A 23494-nucleotide genomic window follows, 5' to 3' on the forward strand; every position below is an offset into this window, starting at 1 on the left:
TCAGTTTGGGTCCTGTAATGGACCACTATTGAGCGGCACTAAGGTAAAGTGGTTAGGACCATGGACTCAAGCCAAGCTGCCTGGATTCAAGTCCCTGCTCCTCCAGTTATTATTGTGTGACCTTTGGGCTATAGTCATGGAAACTGTCTGTCCTTCAGTTCAGCATTCAGTGTCCTCCATCACCCCCTGCATCCTCCAGCACCATCTCTCCCTGGAAAGCTACAGACTTCTCACCCTGTGTGGATTAGATGTTCTAGATAGTTCATGTTGACCTCTTTTCTCCCTGGCTTCTTTGCTTTTTCTTTCAGTTATGATAAATGGGAAGAGCATTCTGGGGGAGTAGTTGTGGATTCTCATCCTGACCCTGCCACGTGCAAATGCGATGTTAACTGAGGAGATGTTTCATTCATTAGATAGAAATTTATCGTCAGGGTTATGGACACTAGATGAAAAGACAGTATCTCCACTTTTATAGAGCTCACTCTGTTGGAGAGGAAGGCAGACATGATTACAGTTCAATTTGGAGATTTATGGAGGTGAGCTCCACAAGAAGTTGGTCAAGATGCTTAGAGGCAGGATCGCCAAGGCTGGAAACCTCATAAGAGGCATGGGATGCTAAATTCCACTTGGAGCCATGGATTAGTTTGCTGTGGGAGAGTGCCTGAAAGGAGGTAGATTTGTATTGCTGGTGCAGAAAATGAGTGAGGAGACTGGCCCAGGTGGGTGGGGTCAGAGGACAAAAGGCTTTTTATGTTGTGCTCAGATTTTTTTTTTTTTTTTTTTTTGAGACAATGTCTCACTCTGTTGCCCTGGCTAGATTGCCGTGGCGTCAGCCTAGCTCACAGCAACCTCAGACTCCTGGGCTTCAGCAATCCTACTGCCTCAGCCTCCCAAGTAGCTGGGACTACAGGCATGTGCCACAATGCCCGGCTAATTTTTTCTATATATATATTTTTAGTTGGCCAGATAATTTCTTTCTATATTTTTAGTAGAGACGGGGTCTTGCTCTAGCTCAGGCTGGTCTGGAACTCCTGACCTGGAGCAATCCTCTCGCCTTGGCCTCCCAGAGTGCTAGGATTACAGGCATGAGCCACGGGGCCGGCCTGCTCAGATGTTGAAATTTTATACTGTAACTAGTGACAAGTCTGAAGACTTTTAAGTAAACATTGAGTGGTGTGTTGGATTGTTTTGGCTATAGCGTGGAGGATGGGTTATAAAGGGGCAAGAGTTGAGGACTAGTCAGAGGTGGGGTGTGGTGGCTCACACCTGTAATCCTGGCACTCTGGGAGGAGGAGGCAGGAGGATCCCTTGACCCTAGGAGTTTGTGGTTGCTGTGAGCACTGTAGCCTGGGCAACAGAGCAGGACTGTCTCAAAAAAAAAAAAAAAAAAAGACTTGTCAGAGATAGTTATAAGTGGCTTCGTAGTTAATGATGGTCTCAGTTGCTTTTCAATTTAAAGTGATTATTTGAATCCTGTTATTCAAGGCCAGAGCACATGCCTCTCTTATTTTTGAATTCAGTTTAGAATAGTTTTAGCATTTAGAGTGGTGTAAAAAGTTCTAAGCTCCTGTATACATTTTTATGATTTGGATCACTGATTTTTTTAAGCACCATTAAATATTCTAATACTTTTATTTTTGTAATTTAGATTGTGAAAGGAATAATGGGTGCTAAATATTACATCTGTTTATTGGGAAAGAAATTTTGTATGAACAACCAGGAATCTTTTATATCGGAGCACAGGTTTTTAAAAAACCATAATGCCGCCTATGTTACCCTGGAAGAGTAAAATGTGACTGTTTCCCAGGGACATTTCTATGAATAGAATAACTTAGTCACCTCATCTTAATCATGTTGAGAGTATGGTTAAAGGTGAATTTAACTTTTCAGACAGATTAACAAGGACATATGAGTTATTCCCAAGGCTCCATTTCTTATACCAGAGACTTATACCAAAGACATAAAGCGTTGTCCTGATATTTGGGCATTATAATAAGAGTTATAAAAAGATGGGTAGTTTGTTGTTAGAAATTGAAATAACTGAAAAAGGGAGGCACTCAAAAATGTACCATGATTCCCAAAAGCTGGTGAAATGTAACTTAGGACTTTTTATAATGTATGTTGATGTAAGGTTGCCAATACTTCTTTTTTGGGAGAAATTTTTCTTCATTTTAGTATTATGCCATGTAGGTAAATAGTTAACAAACTTTTCCTTTGCTACTCTGTTCCCCTGGAAACCTAATAAAGTAAAGAAAGTTAGCTGTGTTTCTAGGCAGCATTGCATATTACAAAAATGACCCCAGATTGGTAAATTACATCTGGACTCGAGGAAATATAAATACCTGATAAGGACCCCACACTTTGAGCTTTCTAAATGCACTGTCATAGTAACTGGCATGTTCCTTGTGGGGCTGCTGGAAGCTGCGCATACGGAGTGGTACAGGAGATACTGGCTCCTGGGGGCATGAGCGTCTAAACCAAGGTAGCCACTTAGACCACTGATGTGTATTCTGCTTCTTTCAACTGAAATGTCCTAAGGAAAAGGGCTGTGTGCTGAGAGGAATATGTGATGCTGCCCAGCTGGCAAGCGATTTCTCTGAGTGGACTGGGATGTATGGTGATCTTCTGAGTCAATGTTTAGCTGAACCCGGTGGACATTGTATGGACTTACTAGTTTTTTGCTGTTAAAATCATCACTTTTGTGAAATGATGGTTTTAAAAAATTTCCTTACCTGACAAATGAAAATGTTGGTAACCCTGAATTGGTACCCAATTTTTTGTTTTTGAAGTATTGCTGATCTGTGAAATCTAACCTGAGAACCATTCTTTATTCTGGATTTGAGTTTAAAATAGGCAAAGATTATAAAATTACAGTGCTTGCAAGAGTATGATGAAATAATATTCTTATTTTCTGGAAGGCAATATGGTAGTAGTATATTAATCCTTAAAAATCTTTGTGGATATATAAAGAATTCCTACTACTCAGTGTAAAAGTACTGGCAAAAGACTTTACAGATGATACTTAAATGTCCAATAAATGTATAACAAGGACCTCATCAGGGAAATGCAAATTAAAACTATAGTATGATACCACTACTTTACACCAGAATGACTAAAATGCAAAAATGATGGGAAATACCAAGGGTTGGCAAGGATGTGGAGCATCTGGAATACCCATACACAGCTGGTGGGACTACAAATTGCAACTGTCTTGGCAAACTGTTTGGCATTATCTATTAAAGTTGAACATACACATATCCCATGACCCAGCAGTTCCACTTAGCAGTGGAATACTCAGGAGTATACACCAAAAGAAATATATATCTGTTCACCAAAAGACATATATGAGAATGTACATAGCCCTAAATGGGAAACTACCCAAATGCCATTCAGTAGTAGAATGGATAAGTAAATTTTGGTTTATTCAAAGTAGAATATACTGTAGATAATGAAAACACTGCATGCAAAAAATAGAAGCCAGGGGCTGGGCGTGGTGGCTCACGCCTATAATCCTAGCACTCTGGGAGGCCGAGGTGGGAGGATCTTTTGAGCTCAGGAGTTCGAGACCAGCCTGAGCAAGAGCGAGACCCTGTCTCTACTGAAACAATAGAAAGAAATTATATGGACAACTAAAAATATATATAGAAAAAATTAGCCAGGCATGGTGGTGCATGCCTGTAGTCCCAGCTACTCAGGAGGCTGAGGCAGTAGGATTGCTTGAGCCCAGGAGTTTGAGGTTGCTGTGAGCTAGGCTGATGCCACGGCACTCTAGCCCGGGCAACAGAGTGAGACTCTGTCTCAAAAAAAAAAGAAAAAGAAGCCAGGCATGAAAGGGAACTTACAGTTTGGTGCCATTTATATAAATATGAAAATAGCAAACATAATTTATATGCTGTTAAAAGTCTCTCTAGTGTGATTGCCCTTGCTGGAGAAGGGGTGAGTGACTGACTAGGAAGGGACGCAGGAAGAGAGGGTGTTTCTTGGGGTGAGTAGTGTTCTGTTCTTGAGGTGGGTGCTGTTTTTAGGAGTATGTTCAGTCTCAAAATTCGTTGGGCTCTCTTTCCCTCTTTCTTTGTTGCTCTGTTTCTTGCTCTTGCTCTCTCTTTCTTGATCTCTCTCTCTTGCTCTTTCTCTTTTGTTCTTGCTCTTTTGCATGCATGCTGTTTCTTGCTAGTATCCAACCCTTGATTGCCCATGCCTGCTACCTGAGGAATCCTACCTGACCAAGCAAGTTGGCTGATAATTTCTTTACCTTTCTCTTCTGTACTTAATAAGACAATAAATGAATTCTGGCATTTCATAAAACTTTTTCCGCAAAAGTGGTACCAAAAGTGTTTTTTGGTTACCTCTCAGTTAAGCTAAACATTTAGTCAAACAGAACTTTCCATTAACCCATGAGTCCATTACCAGCACTATCAATATAGTAAGAATAAAATCCCACCCAAGGGGATTTTCTGGGGCAATGAGACTATCTCGATTGTGGTGGTGGTTATGTGACTGCATGTGTTTGTCAAAATTCATAGAAATGCACATTAAAATGGTCAAATTTTACTGATGTAAATTATACCTGAATAAACCTGATTAAAAAAGTGAAAAAAATTCATTGGGCTGTATATTTACGATATGTAGACTTTTCTGTTTATATCTTGTACTTAGATGAAAAGTTACCCCAAAATGCTTATATCCATTAATCAGGAGTTCCACATCTAGGAATTTATCCTAAAGAAATAATCAGACAGGTGAACATATTCACATTCAGAAATGCTTATCATGTTACTATTTTTTTCTTTTTCTTTTTCTTAGAGACAGGATCTTTGTTGCCTAGGCTGGGGTGCAGTGGTGCCATCATAGCTCACTTGACAAACTCCTGGGGTCAAGCAATTCTCCCCAGTAGCCAGGACTACAGGCATGTACCACCACACCTGGCTAATTTTAAAATTTTTTGTGGAGATGGGGGTCTCGCTGTGTTGCCCAGGCTGATCTTGACTCTTAGCTTCTTGGCCTACCAAAGTGCTGGGGAGTAAGCCACTGCGACTGGCCTTCATGTCATTATTTATCATAGAATTATTTATTTACAATCTAAACAAACAGAAAGACTTAGGGATATGTGTGCTCCCATGTTCTTTTCAGCATTATTCATAATAGCCAAGGTATGGAAACGACCTAAGTGTCCATCCATATATGAATGGATAAAGAAACACAGTGGAACATTATTCATCCTTAAAAAGGAGACCCTGCCATTTGTGACAACATGGATGAACCTAGAAGACATGCTAAGTGAAATAAGCCAGATATAGAAAGAAAAATACTGCATGATGTCACTTATATGTGGAATCTAAAAAGAGTTGAATACACAGAAAGAGTAGAGTGGTGTTTACCAGGGATGGGGAGGGAGAGGAAATGGGGAAATGTAGGTCAGAAACAAAGTTGCAGTTATGTAGGATGAGTAAGTCTAGAGATCTAATGTACAGCGTGAGGACTATAGTTAATATTGTATAGGGAAAATTTGCAAAGAGGGTAGATTTTAAGTGGTCTTACCACAAAAAATGTAATGGATATGTTAATTTGCTTGAGTGTAGTAATCATTTTACTATGGATATGTAATATATATCAAGATGACATTTCAAATACCGTAAGTATATACAATTTTAAAAAAACGAACAGAGGGCAATAATTTCCTAAGTTATGGCATCAAACTTAAAATCCCTCTATATCTGTTCCAACAGGAGACTGACTGCCCGTATTATTTCTGCAACCTTCACTTCAGCTCCCAAAGTCCTCATGTTATTTTGTTTTGGCTCCCTCCCTGCTCCCTTGACCCAAACAGTTGTTCCTTTCTTCCTACACTTTTCTACTGTCTACACTCAGGTCCCATTTTATGGATAAGAGTTTTCCCTATAATTTTTGGCCTCCTTACCTTCTGCTCTTACCTGAAACCCAGCTCTTTATAGCTTTGCTCCTCAATGTGGCACATGAACCAAAGCATTGGCATCACGTAAGTGTTTGTTAGAACTTTAGAAAGTCTGGAGGCCCCACTCCAGACATGCTGGATCAGAATCTTTGTTGATGGATATCCATAGGTGATTCATATACACGTCAGTATCTGAGGAGCATTGTAGAATACATTGATTACTTTTTTTTTCCTTCTTTCTTCTTTCTTTTTCTTTCTTTCTTCCTTCTTCTTCTTTGTTCTTTCTTCTTCTCATGTAGGGCATTTGTTAATAGGGAGGCCACAAGTTTTGTGTCCCTCATCACAGTGACCCCAGGTTCCTGTTGGGTGTGTTGTAAACAGAGGAGCCATTCTTCAGGCCCCCTGCTCTGAGCACACCCCTCACTGATTCCTGATAGAGGTTACACTTCTTGAAAAATCTGGGACTTTGTCACCTTTCCCTACATTCTTTAGCAATCTTATCTCTGACTGTGGAAAATATAAATTGTTAGGACTCCGTCAATGTCCTGCCGTCAAACTTGTGGTTTTAAAAAAGATGTAAACATCTACCATATAAGGCACCTACTTAAAATGTGTTTACAGTGGTTTTTAATATATTTACAGAGTTGAGGACCATTCACCACAGTAAATTTTAGGCCATTTTCCTCCATTTTGGAGTGAAATCTAGAACATTTCACTCTAAAAAGAACCCTGTACCCATTATCAGTCACTCTTTGTTTCTCCCATAATCTCCCCAGCCCTAGGCAGCCACTGTTCTGTTTTCTGTCTCTAGATTTGCTTATTCTGGACATTTCTTCTAAGTGGAATGATACATTTTGTGGTCTTTTGTGACTTGGCTTCTTTCACAATGTTTTCAAAGTTTATCTATGTTGTCAGTTCTTCATTCTTTCTTATTGCCAAATAATATGCCATTATATGGATATCCTACATTTTGTTTATTCATTTTCCAGTTAATTTGGGTTGTTTCTTGAACTTATGCTTTTCATTTGTACCTGTTGGAAGAACCTGCTGTGCCAAAATGAGCCTTTGCTGTGCTCTGGATGCCATCTCCTCTTCTCAGAAATGACATTCTGTTTTCTTTTTCCAAAAGGAAAGTTATGTAGCTTTTGTCTCTTTTTGCGTCTGAGCTCAACTTAGAAGGCATCTCCTCTTGGAAGCTTTCCTTCATTCCCATGTTAAGTTGCCCCTCTTAGGTGTTCTCTGCCCATTTACTCTTGCCTGCTTCCCTTAATGGACTGAAAGCTCTGGAGGGCAGGAATTGTATTTTAATGCATCTCTTCCTGTAAACCTCCAGCACCTGGCACAGATGAATGGAGGTGGGGGCTCTGAATTATTCTTGAAGAAAAGAACCTTTTTTTTTTTTTTTTTTTTTTGAGACAGAGTCTCACTCTGTTGCCTGGGGCTAGAGTGCCATGGCGTAAGCCTGGCTCACAGCAGTCTCAAACTGCTGGGCTCAAGCAATCCTACTGCCTCAGCCTCCCGAGTAGCTGGGACTACAGGCATGTGCTACCATGCCCGGCTAATTTTTTCTATATATTTTCAGTTGTCCAGCTAATTTCTTTCTATTTTTTTAGTAGCTGGGACTACAAGCCTGCATCACCAGGCCCGGCTAATTTTTTCTGTTTTTAGTTGTCTGGCTAATTTCTTTCTATTTTTAGTAGAGAGGGGGGTCTCGCTCTTGATCAAGCTGTTCTTGAACTCCTGACCTTGAACAGTCCTGCCGCGTTGGCCTCCCAGAGTGCTAGGATTACAGACATGAGCCACCGTGCCCGGCCCAAATACTGTATAGTTTTTAAATAAGACTTTTATTCAAACTTGTGAAAAATTATTGAAAAGGACAAGTAAGGTTAGTTATATATGTATTTATCCATTATTTTATCTTTATATCATCTTCAAAAGTTTAGCTTTCGACGTACAGGCTCCGTAAAAGTAGAGGGGCTATGTCGATTCAATATTTTATGCCTCACCTACCGTAGTCCCTGGACATATAAGAGGTGCTTGATAAACAATTTATTGAATAAATAAATTACTGAGAACTCTATAGGAAGTTCTTGGGGAAACATTGTGTTAGGTGCTTGAACACTCAACTACCTCAAGTTTGTAACATGTACTTGTAATTTTTTTTTTTTAAGGAGCAAAGAGTCTGGAGAGTGTTGTGCTTAGTAAAATGAATTTTGAGTCTTTTGTAAAAGATCTCCTTCTGGTTCGTCAGTATAGAGTTGAAGTTTATAAGAATAGAGCTGGAAATAAGGCATCTAAGGAGAATGATTGGTATTTGGCATTTAAGGTAATTATATTTTTTAAAAATTTACTTTTTTTTTAAGAGTAGAAAATAAAAATGTGAAGAATTCAACTGTGCTTTAATAATTTAAGCAGGCTATGATAGAAAATGCTTTGAGACACTTTAACAATTAAGCATGTGGTTTTTAAAAAGTTAATAGTTTAATAGCAATTTAGAAATTCTATGGATCCTCATTATAAGGTAAATTTGAATACGCTGAGCCTTGTCACTGTTCCTAAAACTATGTTATATAATAACCTGGACAAAAAGTTGAATATCAGCATTAAGCAAGTGTTTGATTTTACCATTTTTTAAGTACATCAAAGTACTTAGAAATCAAGTACAGATTTACCTTATCCCAAATGTCTCATTTATACACATTTGTCATATGTTTGTATCTTTGTATATAACTTTCTTTTCCATTAGATTGTAAATTTAAGTAAGTCTAGAACATCGTTAATGGTGATCATATTCCTCGATGTGCCTAGGAAGGCACACTGACATGTGTGCTTCTAATGCCTTTAAGGAGATAGTGCTATTGATTTTTGTTTTATTTATTTAATGGCTGTCTTCCTTTTTTTTCTTATTAGTCTATAAGGTTATGTGTTTGGTTTTTTTGCACACATAATACCTGCATAGACTACCTTCTTAAGAAATACTGGAATAAATTAATGGTTAAAATGTTGGAGAGGTGAGATTTGTTCTCGAAAGGAAATGAATAAATGTATGGCGAGGGGGGCAGTGCTCTGGGCTTGTAGTCAGGTTTCATTTCTCCTCTGTTCGTAATGCGTGACCTTGGCAAATTCCCCAACCTTCTCCTGCATCTGTTTCTCATAAAGAGTAAAATTATTCGGTTTTTAAAGATGCTTTTTGACTTTAAAGTCCTATGAGTTTTTTATTACGAGGTTTAATATAATATTTAAACATTTGATGTTGGAGCTATGTCAAATACAGTATTCTTCAATCCTCATTCCATATTCCCTCTCCTCCCCCAATTCCCTTGTAAATATAGACATTTACTGTAGATTATATCTGGGAAAATTTAGCATCCTACATTACAGAGTTTCCAGTTTTAATTCTTACTGTACTGAGAAAAGTGGGACTGACAGTTTTAGCCTATGTCTTGATAGATTTTAATTGAAAATTAAGGGTACCACAAAGGGATGTTTACTATCCTGTTCTTCGCAGAATTGAATAAGTAGCAAAAACAAAATGTGGAATCATAGGTTCAGATGGTTACCATGATTATCAGCTGATGACACCTCACTCCCTTAAGTCATATTAGAATTCTTCAGGATGAATTTTTTTTTAAACTCCCACCCGTTAGGTCAGGGGAAAAAATTTTAAGATATATATCTTTACCAGGTTAAAAAGATGGTGTCTTCATCCTGACATTTTAAGAAGTCCAGATCTGTAAGCTGATAAAACTGATTTGTCTTTACTTTTATTAACTTACTGATTCTATTGGAAAATATTGGTGATATTTGAAGGAGTTGATTTCTATGATTGATTTCTTTTTCATGTTCTCAATAGTATGTTCAGAGCAGGAAAGGACCTTAGATAGGACCTCCTTCAGATATTACCAGCCTTATCCTTTCCAAGGATCCCCCAAAAACCTAATTTTATTGGTTGCTGGTTCACTTTTGAGTGTTTCCTTAAAGGTGTGTTTTATAACTTATACACGTAAATCCAAAGCATATATATGGAAAACAGCATTTATGTTTGCAATTGAATCAGTGTTTTTTTTTTTTTTATTTGAATTTCAGATACGACTTTTTTCCTTTTTTTTTTTTTTTTTCTGAGACAGAGTCTCATTCTGTTGCCTGGGCTAGAGTGAGTGCCGTGGCGTCAGCCTAGCTCACAGCAACCTCAAACTCCTGGGCTCAATTATCGCTCTGCCTCAGCTTTCCGTGTAGCTAAGATTACAGGTGCACACCACCAAGCCCAGCTAATTTTTTAAAAAAGTCTTTATGGAGACAGGGCCTTGCTCTGTTGCCTGGGCTGGTCTTGAACTCCTGGCCTCAAGTGATCCCTCCTGCTTACACCTCCCAAAGTGTTGGGGTTACAGATGTGAGCCACCATTTCATTTTTGATTTAGATTTTAATCAATAATCTGTGGTTGTAAGGGATTCAAAATCATGAAAAGATAAATGATTATAATGATTATGATGCTAAAGACATTCAAAGATGGCTACAGGTTGCTTAAATAGGGCTGTTAAACTTTGCTCATTTGGAGAACTGTTCATTTTCTATCTGATGTGTAAAACCGTGACCGTGATCTATCTCTATCTATTTCATGGGTAAAACTGTAGTCTATCAATTGCCCCAGAAATACCTGATGTTAACAGCAACCTATCAGCTTCTAATTGGGTTGAAGTATATAGTGTCACCCACTGACTTGACACAGGCTTAGTCAAAAGCAAAGAAACTTGGCCATTTAGTTAGCTTGTGCAGTCTTCAAGAGATTTCCTTTTTTTCTTTTTTTTTTTTTTGAGGCAGAGTCTCACTTTGTTTCCCGGGCTAGAGTGAGTGCTGTGGCGTCAGCCTAGCTCACAGCAACCTCAAACTCCTGGGCTTAAGCAATCCTACTGCCTCAGCCTCCCGAGTAGCTGGGACTACAGGCATGTGCCACCATGCCCGGCTAATTTTTTCTATATATATTTTTAGTTGTCCAGATAATTTTTATTTCTATTTTTAGTAGAGACGGGGTCTCGCTCAGGCTGGTCTCGAACTCCTGACCTCCAGCGATGCACCCGCCTCGGCCTCCCAGAGGGCTAGGATTACAGGCGTGAGCCACCGCGCCCGGCCACAGTCTTCAAGAGATTTCTAACCTTTCTGAAATATAGCTTGAATATCCCTTATCCGAAATGCTTGGGATCAGAAGTGTTTTGGATTTTATTTATTTATTTTTTTTGGGATGTTTGCATATGCATAATGAAATATTTTGGGATAGCACCAAAATTTAAACATGAAATTCATTTGTTTCACGTACACCTTATACACATAGCCTGAAGGCAATTTTATACAGTATTTTAAACAATTTGGTGCATGAAATAAAGTTTGTGGTAAGTACTTATGTGTGGAATTTTCCACTTGTGACACCATATTGGTGTGTAAAAAGTTTCAGATTTTGGACCATTTTGGATTTTTACATTAGGGATGCTCAACCTGTATTGAAAATAGATCAAGGACCCTTCATTTGGAAATCACTGATTTAGAACAATCTCTGCATTTTACAGATAAACGTATTGATTTAAAGAGGTGATGTTCCCAGTTCAGTATTTAAGCTAATAGTACTGTTGTCCTACGTGATATAGTTACTCAGTGAGAATACTGATATGAGCAACCATTAGGTAGTTTGAGAATATAGAAATTTAAGCATAGCACTAACAGGCTTACCAGTTTGAGTACTTTAATGGTTACAGGTATAAGCACAGCTGCCAGATTTCAAATTGAAAATCACTTTTGATAGTTATTTTTAGATGTGCCCAAATATTCTGAAAATAATTGGTAATGGAGGGAGAATGCTTTATAGAAAATGTAATAGGTAGAATATATGGTTATAAGCAATTTTTTTGGTAAGAAAACTTTAATAAAGGTCATCAAGACTGGGTAATTCTTGTTTGCTAGTAAAATTTTAAAGTATGTTCAGTTTCTTAAAAATTTTTATTTTTGTTTAGGCTTCTCCTGGCAATCTATCTCAGTTTGAAGACATTCTCTTTGGTAACAATGATATGTCAGCTTCCATTGGTGTTGTGGGTATTAAAATGTCCACAGTTGATGGCCAGAGACAGGTTGGAGTTGGGTATGTGGATTCCATACAGAGGAAGCTAGGACTGTGTGAGTTCCCTGACAGTGATCAGTTCTCCAATCTTGAGGCTCTCCTGATTCAGATTGGACCAAAGGAATGTGTTTTACCAGGAGGAGAGACTGCTGGAGACATGGGGAAGCTGAGGCAGGTAAGGGAATCAAGTCTAGTGATAGAGAATCTGAGCCTAGGAAAGGTTCTTTAATTAACATGATATTCTTTTATTTAAGGAAAAAATTAATTTAAAAGTCAAATTTTTGTATATAGTTAAAATAATGTTTTATTTTGAGGAATAAAATAATGGTGTTTATCTTTGATGGAAACTTTGTACCTTTAATTATACTTTAGAACAAGTTGTTTCTTGTATGACTTATTCTACCTCAGATCTTTTCTCTCCTTCCATTTCTCCCTCCCTCCCTTTCTCTCTGTCTTACTTTGTTCCAAAAGAATAATTACTATAGAAAATATTACTGTATTTAGCATGTGAAACATTAGATTTGTCAAGTAAGATACAGTTCTTTAGGATTTTTTTTTGATAGTTCGAGTGGAAATTTACCCTCTTATTTTGCTGATTGTATAGGCATATAGTTTTTATAGTTTATTATTTAGATATTTCTTAAGGGATATTGTATCCCCCAAGGATTCTTTTCTTTTTGTGGGCCTCAAATACCATAAGCACTGCTGTGCAAATCTATGGTGGTTATTTTTAGCCTAGATAGTATCTAAGCAACTTGCCACAAGTAATATTCTGAGTTTTTACTAGCAACTATTTTTGAAAGCTTTATGTGAACATAATTTTACATTTTGATGAAAATTAAAGTTTATAGCTTTAGAAAGTATGTTAATACATGTATGTTACCAATGTCTTGCACATTGTATAAACCTTTAATGTGGGTTAATAATCTGTTAAGCTCTTGTCATTTTATATTTGTCAGTGTTAAAATTTTCTTTATTGCTTTTCTTGTTCCTTTTCCCATAGCAGTTTAAACTATTTCTTGTAAAATAGGTTATTCAGAGAGGAGGAATTCTGATCACAGAAAGAAAAAAAGCTGACTTTTCCACAAAAGACATTTATCAGGACCTCAACCGGTTGTTGAAAGGTAAAAAGGGAGAACAGATGAATAGTACTGTCTTGCCCGAAATGGAGAATCAGGTATGTAGATTATAAACATGAATTTATTCTTAAATGATAATAGTGACTTTTTAGAAGGCTACTTCTGTCACATCTCAAAGCTAAACTGTGGATCAGTGATATTAAGCTTATTTTATCTATGATGAAGCTTTTAAAAAAGCCTCAAGTAAATGACTAGAAAAATTTAAACATAACCTTAAATATAATCTCATTATATTTACACTACACGTATTCCTGGGGTGTGGAGGAGTCTTAATAGTTTCACACGAGGGAACCTGACTTCCGGCACTTAAAGTAGTTGAGATAGAATAGTGACTGGAGGGGGAAAAGACCCGTTTCCTGTTTCATCTTTATTATGTAGCAGCTATGGGATCTTTAATATATTACTTCACCTTTCTGAGAGGCAGTTTTATTATCTGTTAAATAAGTCTAAAAATACCTGCCTTAAAGGATTGTTATGGAAATTAGTAGGAAATAAGGGTGAAAATATATACATATAGCACATAGTAATGCCATAATAAATATTACATCTAAACAGTTTGGCTCAGAAATTGGCATGGTTATGTTCAGTGGTAGAAATGAGTGTGCACACAATGTAACTTCTATGAGATTTTTCATTGGTTGAAGTTTATCTTACTGGTCAAATTTTAGAGGTGGGAATGGCTTGAGAGATGTATTGTTATGGTAAAATATTGGGCAAACTCTTATCTGGATATTTGTGGATCATGAATAAGTAAAATGAAAAATCTGTTTTTTTATTTAAACAAGACAGAACAGACTTTATAACTGCTTATGATTTTTAAAGTACATTTCAGACTGGAATGAGAAACTTATGACTGTAAAGATTTTGAAGTGATCATTTATCAAATAGTGGTTTGAACCTTATAACCTAATTTTATCTGTTTATATTTTACTATGTATTGTGAGACAATCAAAAACCAATATGGATGAGTAATAATCCCAGTAGTAGAGAAATTTATCCCGTTTTTGAAAATATAAGGAAGTTTTTAGAGCTACCAAAACGTTTTTCTCTCTGCCTCCTGGTGTCATAGCAGATTTTTGCTTATACCTTTATATTAGAGTTTAGCAAGGGCAGATAGATTACTATGTTATCAAATGGGAAAAATAGATGTACTTGGTAGGGTGGAAAGCCTAGCAGGTGCTCATGGTATGGGTGGAGAAAGATTTCTCACACAGAGATTAAGATATAAAAGTAAGATTTATTTTATCTTCTTAGAGGAGGCGGGGTGGGGAAAGAGCAGGAAGATGGGTGTGGCATCCCAAAGCAAGAGAAGGGAGATACCAGCAGCTGATTTTAAGGGGATGAAGATAACAAAAGCAGCAGCAGGTTGTCAAAGTCCCAGACTGGGTTTCCTGCCTTTCCTTGGAGAAAGGATTATCACAGGAGATGTAATTTTGTCCTTGAGATATGGTTGAGGCTTGGAGCTCGTTCTCATGCTGTTTACTCAGGAACTCTGTAAAAGAAGATTCTTAAAAAACAATTTTGAAAGAGAGAGATTTATATCTCTTTTCTGTCCATTAAGCTCTTTTCAGAAGTTGTGCAAAACAGAACTCCTGCAGGGTCCCTGTTAGTGAGAGAACTCATCATAGAATTGATCTTTAACTGTTACTGGGGAAATTGTAGGATTAGGTATTTTCCTGTTATTTTTGCAAGACTGCCTTTACATACTCACAATGAATAGTACCAAGTATTAATATATTTTAATAAGTAGAATTTGTCATTGAGCTATCGGTATGATGTGTTGTATTTTATGCTGTAGTAATAACATATGCAGTAAGAATATAGATAAATTGAATTTATTTTGTTTAAATACACATATGGGAAAGTTACATATACCATAAGTATATAACTGAATTTTCATAAACTGAGTATACCCACATAACTGGCATCCATGAAATAGAGTATTATTAGGAGCCTAGAAGCCCCTCTCATGCTTCCTCATATCCGTTACTGCTACCAGGGGTAATTATGGTCACACCTTGTTCTCACTTCTGACAGAATAGGTGAGTTTTGCCTATTTTTATAGTTTATATAAGTGGAGTTACACAGCATATACTCTCGTGTCTAGTTTCCTTCATTCAATATTGTGTTTGTAAGATTTATCCATATTCTTTAGTTGTTGATTGTTTGTGCTCATATATATTATTGTGTAATATTCCATAGTGTGAACATGTCAGAATTTATCCATTTTATTCTTGGTGGGCATTTGGGTAATTTCCATTTTTGGCTGTTATAAAATAATGCTGCTATTACGGTTAATTTTCACTTCCAAAAAGTCATTTTCTAATCAAGAGATTTATTTAAACTTTGATTTTCTTGGTTAGGATTGGGAAGGAACACCAAGAAAAATGATAGAATTCAGAGTTTATTTTTATTTTGTGTTTTTAAAAAATCTCTAGAATCAGTCCTTGTGATAATAGGGATCTCATATTTTAAATTCTTAATTTTAGGTTGCGGTTTCATCATTGTCTGCAGTAATCAAGTTTTTAGAACTCTTATCAGATGATTCAAATTTTGGACAGTTTGAACTGACTACTTTTGACTTCAGCCAGTACATGAGATTGGATATGGCAGCTGTCAAAGCCCTTAACCTTTTCCAGGTAAAAAAAAAAAAAAAAATACATGGGTTACAAATATTGAATCATTAAAAAATGTTTTCTTTGATATATACTGAAGGATTTTACTAAGGAACTTAAATATTTTGAAATATTATTATACTTTGAATAGATAAGTAGTTTTGAGTTGCTATAGATTTTTTCAAATTTTTTTTTTTTTTTTTTTTAAAGAAATTGGGCTGGCTGTGTTGCCTGGGCTGGAACACAGTGGCTGTTCACAGGCTACATGATCATAGTGCACTACGTACATACATAGAGCCCTCCTGGGTTCAGACATCCTGCCTCAGCCTCCAAAGTAGCCAGGACTATTGGTGTGTGCCACCATGCCTGGCTCTTGAATTGCTACATTTTATTTTTCTAGTTTCGAGCTATATATACAGTATTTATCCTGACTTTATGGATAATTTTGTATATTAACAGCAATTCACTAAAATTACATTCTAAGATGTTTTATATATAAAACTGCAGTAATTATAAAGTAGGGGGAAATATTCAGCCTAAAATATAGATTAACATGTTGGAAAGTTGGTTTGGTACTTCTGTGGAAATTTCTCATTTATTAGTAATATTTGAAGACTATTATGTGTTCTTGTTCCCAAAATTATTTAATTACTTTTCTTGGCATCGTAAGGTTTTCACTAATGAGTGTGCCATTCTATTTTATTTTTTATTCACTAGGGTTCTGTTGAAGATACCAGTGGCTCTCAGTCTCTGGCTGCATTGCTGAATAAATGCAAAACCCCTCAAGGACAAAGACTAGTTAACCAGTGGATTAAACAGCCTCTCATGGATAAGAACAGAATAGAAGAGAGGTATATCATTGTGTATACTTTTGTTAGCTTTAAGTAATTTGCAGTTACTCCGTATGATTATACTACTTATTCTTTCCTCTTTTTTTTTTTTTTTAATACAGAAGGGGTCTTGCTCTTGCTCAGGCTAGTCTTGAGCTCCTGAGCTCAAGCTGTCCTCCCACCTCCGCCTCCCAGAGTGCTAGGATTACAGGCGTGAGCCACCTTGCCCAGCCTTTTATTACTTATTCTAATATGCAATTTTGCACCTATATTTTTGGCATTTAACCGCACAGAGAGCTATATGGTAATAGAGTAGTAGTGGCATAGATTGATTTAAAGAACTTACTCTTCTTAATTTTTTTTTTAAAGTAAAATTTATTAGAGAGATAGTATGGTATAGAGTATAGACTTGGGAGCCCAGAGTACCTTGGTTCATATTATGAGTAATCTTGGGCAAATTACTCAACCTCTCTGTCATAGTTTCTTCACTTTTAATCTTCACTTTTAAAATGACAATAACTCATCTACTTCATAGGGTTGTTATGAGGATTAGGTGATTTACTATGTATAAAATACTTTGCACTCCAGCCTGAGCAAGAGTGAGAACTTGGCTCTTAAAAACAAACAAACAAACAAACAAACATCTTTGAGCAGGGTCTGGCACACAGGAAGCACTTCATTGTTCTAGAAAGGATTTAAGGTGACCTAAACATATTTTAGAAAATCTCTAAAACTGAGGCAATGAAAAGTTATATAGTTTTGTTACCCTAATATAACTAGTGATTGGAAATGTTTTATTTTTAGATGAAAGTTTTAGGGCCGGCGTGGTGGCTCATGCCTGTAATCCTAGCACTCTAGGAGACCAAGGTGGGAGGATTGCTTGAGGTCAAGGAGTTCAAGACTAGCCTGAGCAAGAATCGAGACCCTGTCTCTACTAAAAGTAGAAAAAATTAGCCGTGCATAGTGGTGTACTAGTCCCAACTACTCGAGAGGCTGAGGCAGGAGGATGGCTTGAGCCCAGGAGTTTGAGGTTTCTGTGAGCTAGGCAGACGTCATGGCACTCTAACCCCAGCAATAGAGCGAGAATGTGTCTGGAAAAAAAAAAAAAAAGAGAGAGTTTTAAAACTTCTAGATGAAGTGTAATATATGTAAGAGCACAAATTTCATGTGTGTGGCTTGATGAATTTTTCAAAGTGAACACATCTATTTAACAACCTGGAAGTCAAGAAATGACATAACTAGAATCACAGAAACTCCTCTCAGTTCTGCTAATTAACTACCCCCCCTTACTTCAAGAGCAACCATTGTCCTGATGTCATACATTAGTTTTGCCTGTTTTTGACCTTTATATAAATGAAATGATTTTATATAGTACTCTTATGTTAGACAATCTTTCTTCTTAAACATGATTGTAATACTAATATAGTTTTATGCCCTGTTTTTTTTCCTATTTATGCTTTTATTATCATAAACATTTTTTGGTGTTGCCGTTTTGTCTTCAGATCCAGCTTTTTTTTTTTTGGAGATAAGGTCTCACTCTATCACCCAGGCTGGAGTACAGTGGTGAGATCACTCCTCGGCTCAAGTGATTCTCCTACCTCAGCCTCCCAAGTAGCTGGGGCTACAGGAACTCACTACCACACCCAGCTATTTCTTTTCTTTTTTAAACTTTTTGTAGGGAGGAGGTCTTACTTTGTTGTCCTTGCTGGTCTCCACCTCAGGCAATCCTCCACTTCAGCCTCTCAAAATGCTGGGATTACAGGTGTGAGCCAATATTTTAAATAAGTACATAATATTTCATTAACTGGATGTACTTTATCTTTCTCAATATTCAGGTTATTCTAATGACCTCATTGTGCACCTACTGTTTTCCATTTGGCCAATTAGTATACGTTGCCAGAATGAGTAAAAGAGATTCAACATTTTTATGGCTTTGATATTGTCAAATCTTTCAAGAATGATTTGTTGAATACCTAACAAATGCTCGTGGTATATAAAAGCATAATGATTTTATGACTATTTGGGAAGATGCCAGGCAAACCTAAAGTAGTTGATCAGTATTGCAAGACACCATACAAATAATTACCAAGCTAAATGTTAGTCTTCTGGATTCCAAAGAACCTTACAATAAAAACAACTCACAGGTTAGTGAATTGTGAGTGTTTAGATATTTCATTGAAATTGCTTAAGATGATTTCTGAAGCCAGTTTGTTGGGGAAGAAGAGTGGGGTTTAGTGACTTAGAATAAGAAATTGGAAGGATTGGATCCCCAAATAAAGAAAAGATAAATGTTTGAGGCCGGACGTGACGGCTCATGCCTGTAATCCTAGCACTCTGGGAGGCTGAGGCGATAGGATCACTTGAGCTCAGGAGTTTGGGACCAGCCTGAGCAAGAGGGACACCCTGTCTCTACTAAAAATAGAAAAAAATTAGCTGGGCATGGTGGTGCATACCTGTAGTCCCAGCTATTCAGGAGGCTGAGGCAGGAGGATCACCTGAGTCCAGGAGTTTGAGGTTGCTCTGAGCTAGGCTGATGCCACAGTATTCTAGCTGTGGCAACAGAGCAAGACTCCGTCTCAAAAAAAAAAAACAAAAACAAAGATAAATCTTTGAGGTGATAGATATCCCAGTGACCCTAATTTGATCATTATGCATTGTACACATGTATCAAAATAACACATGGGCACCAAAAATATGTACAACTATGATATATCAATAAAAAAATTTGAAGGATTGGATACTTCACAAGTAGTTAAGGCAATTTATAATTTTTAATTTTAGTTATTGTGAACAAGTAATTACATCTCTGTGTGTCAAAATGCAAATAGAATGGAAGGATATACAGGAATAAGTTTTCCACCTTTGCCCCCCAACTCCCAGGACCCTTTCCTCAGGGTCTGTGTGTTGCACAACTCCAGGGGCATGTTTCTTTTTTAAAATTTTTTTTTCTTCTAAAACATGTATACCTCAATACAGGGCACATTTCTTATTGTATTCTATGTGAATTGCCACCACCTGCCCTGGGAGCAACAAAGTGTTACCAGTTTCTTGAGTATCCTTATGGGGAAAGTCTGTGTATAAACAAGCAACAATGTATTTTTTCTCCCTCCTCTTTTAACTTTTTTTAAAAAAGGAAATGATGGGTAATTTAAATAACTCAAGCTATAGGTCATTGGTTATATTTTTCACCTTTGGCTTATGGGAAAAGAGGAAGTGTCAGTGGTCCCCTTCTAGTTTAACAACTGGAGCTTGCATGTATTTAGACCTTTCAGAAACCTAAGATGTCTTTTAATATTATTACTAGAGTAACAAATTATTTAGAAGGCAAGCTTTCAAAATCAGATTTTTTAAGAGAGGAAGGAAAGATTACTATCATGAGACATAGCAATAATTTCCAAAATTTGGTGGTCCAACAAGACTTATTTGTTAGAAATAACATTTCTGAGAATGGCTTCATGAGTCAAAATATTATGTGCTCTTTATTCCACCTGTAGGGTAAGAGAATACTCTTTTTATCTTGATGAGATTTTTTTTTTTTTTTTTTTAACCAGCAAATAGGAAGGCCTGTGGTTTTCAAGATAGTGTTGAAAATCTACACAGTAGGAAGAGTTATTTCTTAGACAGGCTTTATTTGGACAGTCTCCTTGTTTTTATCACCACGTCAACTTTGCCTGCTGTCGTACCTCGTGCTTCTTAGTTTAAGATTTCCTGGGGTTCTCAGAGGAAATCTGTTATCTCCCTCTCTAAGCATTTAGGATTGATCTTCCTTTTGGGTTACACATAAAATCAAGTTTTTCTGTTTCTTACTGTCATTGTTTTGGGGTGATTTTCCAGAAGAGAAGGTACTGGAAATCTTTATTCCACTCTCTCACACTCTAAGTAAGTAGTTAATTTTAAAGTATATGGCTATAGGGTCAATTTCATTAAAGAAAGCAAAGAATTTTCTTCTATTTTTATTACAGCAGACATAGGGACAAGTGTGACTAGAGTTTGGTACATGTATCTTGTCAAGGACTGTAGCCAGTGATGGGTTCAGGAATAATGATGAAAATGGAATTACTTTTAAATTATTGTGAAGAGAGAAGAAGGAGGAGGGTGATAATACTGGTTTCTACTCTGTACCTGGCCCTTTGCTAAGCACCTCATATTCATCAGCTATAATGTAGTGGAGACTGGCTTTAATGCCAGTCCTTACTGACCCTAGACCTCATGCTCTTAATCATTGTGCTGTATTGGTTCTATCAGTGATACTTAATTTAATTCCAGTTGAATTTTATCGTCAGAAATGAAACTTGTATTATTTTGGTCTTGATTTAAATTATATCCATGAATCACTTTATTGTAATGTTCATGTTCCCATTCACTAAAACCTACTTGAAACTATGAGAATATGTTATTATCTTCTAGGAGTGAGTTTCTAGGGATTGCTTCCTTTTTGTACTTTAAAAAAATTAGAAATTATTTATAAGAGCCCTGTTCATATTGTTTTTTCCCTTATTTTCTGGTAAGCCCAAAGAGCCCTTGTGTCTACACATACACTTGAGACTGTTGCTTTATAGCTTTAAGCTTTTCTTTTGTCTTTTCATAGATTCATCTGAAGCTTTGGTAATTTTTTCATTTTTTTAAACTTAGAATTCTGTAAGGAATATTAAATATGTTAGCATGTGAACTAGTTTATTGTGAAATTGCTGATGGATGTTGAATTTATTTTTATTGCCTTCTAGTTTAAAATTAAATAGCCATCTTAATTAGAAATGTCTTTGAGTAAAAGTACGGCTCCTATAAATTTAGAAATGGTGGTGGTACTTGTGTGAGAGTATATCATACATCTGGGGTCCCTAAACTTGTATTTTCATTTTGGCCTCAGAATGTTTGTGCAAGAATATCTCTAGTGAGTCCATGTTATGTGGAAATAGAGCCATCTGGAAATCATACAGTGAGTGCAGTTTCTTTAAAATAGTCAACCATTGCTTGAACTTCTGAGGAGGAACAGAAGGGCTTCAACTCTGCTACTTTTCCACCACTATTTTTTCCTCCTCTAAGTCAAGTTTAGTGGAGACTCTTTTATTCTGATGTCTGGGCTGATCTGATAGCCACTCTAAGTTTCATTAGCCTTCCCATCCAGCCTGCATTGCAAAGGCAATTGTTTTTCCAGTGCTTTCATGGGTACCATGGAGGTTCTTACTCCATTGGCCCTTTATCATATTGACCTCTTCCTCAAGCTTTCTTTTTCAATTAAAAGTTACTGCAGCTGTGCTTGTAGTCCCAGCACATGCCTGTAGTCCCAGCTACTTGGGAAGCTGAGGCAGGAGGATCACTAGTTCTAGCCCAGTCTCGACAAAATAGCAAGACCTTCATCTCCAAAACAAAAAAGTTGCTGGAGAAGGTCACATAATGCTACTTAAGCCCATTGTACTTCCATGCTGGCTGGCTTTTGTCGATGCTTGGTCTTACTTTTATTGCATAACTCATTATAGTGACTAACCCCAAATTTTTTACTTTCCCTGAAAGCCTTCAGCTACCTCCTGCCTCTAAGCAGATGATTTCTTCCTTAGTCATTGTGACCTCAAAATATATCTTTATTTTCAGTCTTTTACTCTCTGACTCTTTCTCAGAAGAAGACTTAACATTTCTTTCCTTTCCAAAGCCAATGTTTCCATTTTACCTGTGGTTATAATTTTTTCCTATTCCACTTCAGTTTTCTTCCAATGCATCCTTAACTTTTCTCCCTTCAAATCTTTGCTGTTGCCTCCACCTGGCCCCACAAGTATTCTCCCTCAAATTCCATCTCTGTAAATACCAACCATTCAGGCTATAGGTAAATGAAATACCCCAAATTGAAGTTTCCCAGTTCCCATAGGAACTTCCTCTGGCCCAGCACAATATCTCTGATGTATCAAATGAGTGGTTCTGACTGCATTAACCCATGTGAAAAACAGATAAAGAGAATCAAAAACTTGTAGTTGCAGTTCTTTACGTACGGTGTTTGCTCTCAGCCTTATAAAAATGGTGTTATATAATCCCAGTCAGCATTTCTTAAATATGAGAGCTCAGAAATTCTAGTTTTAAAAGATAGTATGTTGATTTTAAAATACCAAAAATTTCATGATTAACTGATTCCCAGTTATCTTGAATGCCAGTCAATTTGCAGATTAATATTGTATCAAATTGTATACTGCTAAGTAATTTTATTGTAGGATTGACAGATACACTAGGTTATGCCAACAGTAACTTTGATACTTGTAAAATTGTGATTCAGAAGTGGCATTGATATGGAAACAGCAGAGTAGTCTTTTTTTTCTTTTCTTTTCTTTTTTTTTTTTTTTCCTTCTTTGAGCCAGAAACATACACTGACACTGTAATTATTTCTGCAATGGTATAGTGAATAGAATTGTGAAACTAGCAATTTATTAGGCTTTTAATGATATCTGGACCAAAGACTGAGGGGGGATGTGTATATTGCTTTGTGCTGTTTTTTGAAGCTTTTTTATTTCTTTGCTGTTTTGCTTCTTTCTTAATGCCCTTATTGGAACTTTATAAGTAGAAATTGTGAAATAACTTAAAGTTTATTTTTTTAGTCAGTTTTTGGGAAATTACTCAATGTAAGGTTGACATTGTTTTCCTTTGACTATACGGTTATTATTTGGTTTTAAATTTGGGGACCTAAGGACAGAAGCCTGATAGTTGTTTCTGAATTTCTGAAAATTGTTAGAAGATGAAGTTTGATATACTGTATATGAAGTCCAGTTTTGAGAGGATTTGTCCATGGATAAGGAAGAATTAGTTCAAGATAAAGATTTGTTCTGGATAAAGCATTTGAATCATTTAGAAGTGATTTGAGTGTCTTTTAAACCAGTTAGAATAAACTAGTATCATCTCTGTTGATGGGTGTTTG

At 36.7% G+C, this 23494-nt stretch overlaps 1 protein-coding gene and 1 non-coding gene across 3 annotated transcripts in view; one reads left to right on the plus strand and one right to left on the minus strand.

Moving 5' to 3' along the window:
• Positions 1 to 23494, plus strand: part of MSH2 (mutS homolog 2) — a 58128-nt gene that overhangs the window by 745 nt on the left and 33889 nt on the right. Inside the window, exons 2-6 of one of the 2 annotated variants that reach the window (XM_045549553.1) lie at positions 8083 to 8237; positions 11912 to 12190; positions 13046 to 13192; positions 15644 to 15793; positions 16487 to 16620. In XM_045549553.1, the coding sequence (XP_045405509.1) occupies positions 8083 to 8237; positions 11912 to 12190; positions 13046 to 13192; positions 15644 to 15793; positions 16487 to 16620 (865 nt within the window). The remainder of the gene's footprint in view (positions 1 to 8082; positions 8238 to 11911; positions 12191 to 13045; positions 13193 to 15643; positions 15794 to 16486; positions 16621 to 23494) is intronic. The other variant, XM_045549554.1, reaches the window with a different exon arrangement.
• On the minus strand, positions 6203 to 6331 carry LOC123637646. Its single transcript, XR_006734997.1, has one exon. It is a non-coding gene; the product is annotated as a small nucleolar RNA SNORA11 (small nucleolar RNA).

This window comes from Lemur catta, chromosome 4 (assembly GCF_020740605.2).
Source record: "Lemur catta isolate mLemCat1 chromosome 4, mLemCat1.pri, whole genome shotgun sequence".
Lineage (NCBI taxonomy): Eukaryota > Metazoa > Chordata > Mammalia > Primates > Lemuridae > Lemur > Lemur catta.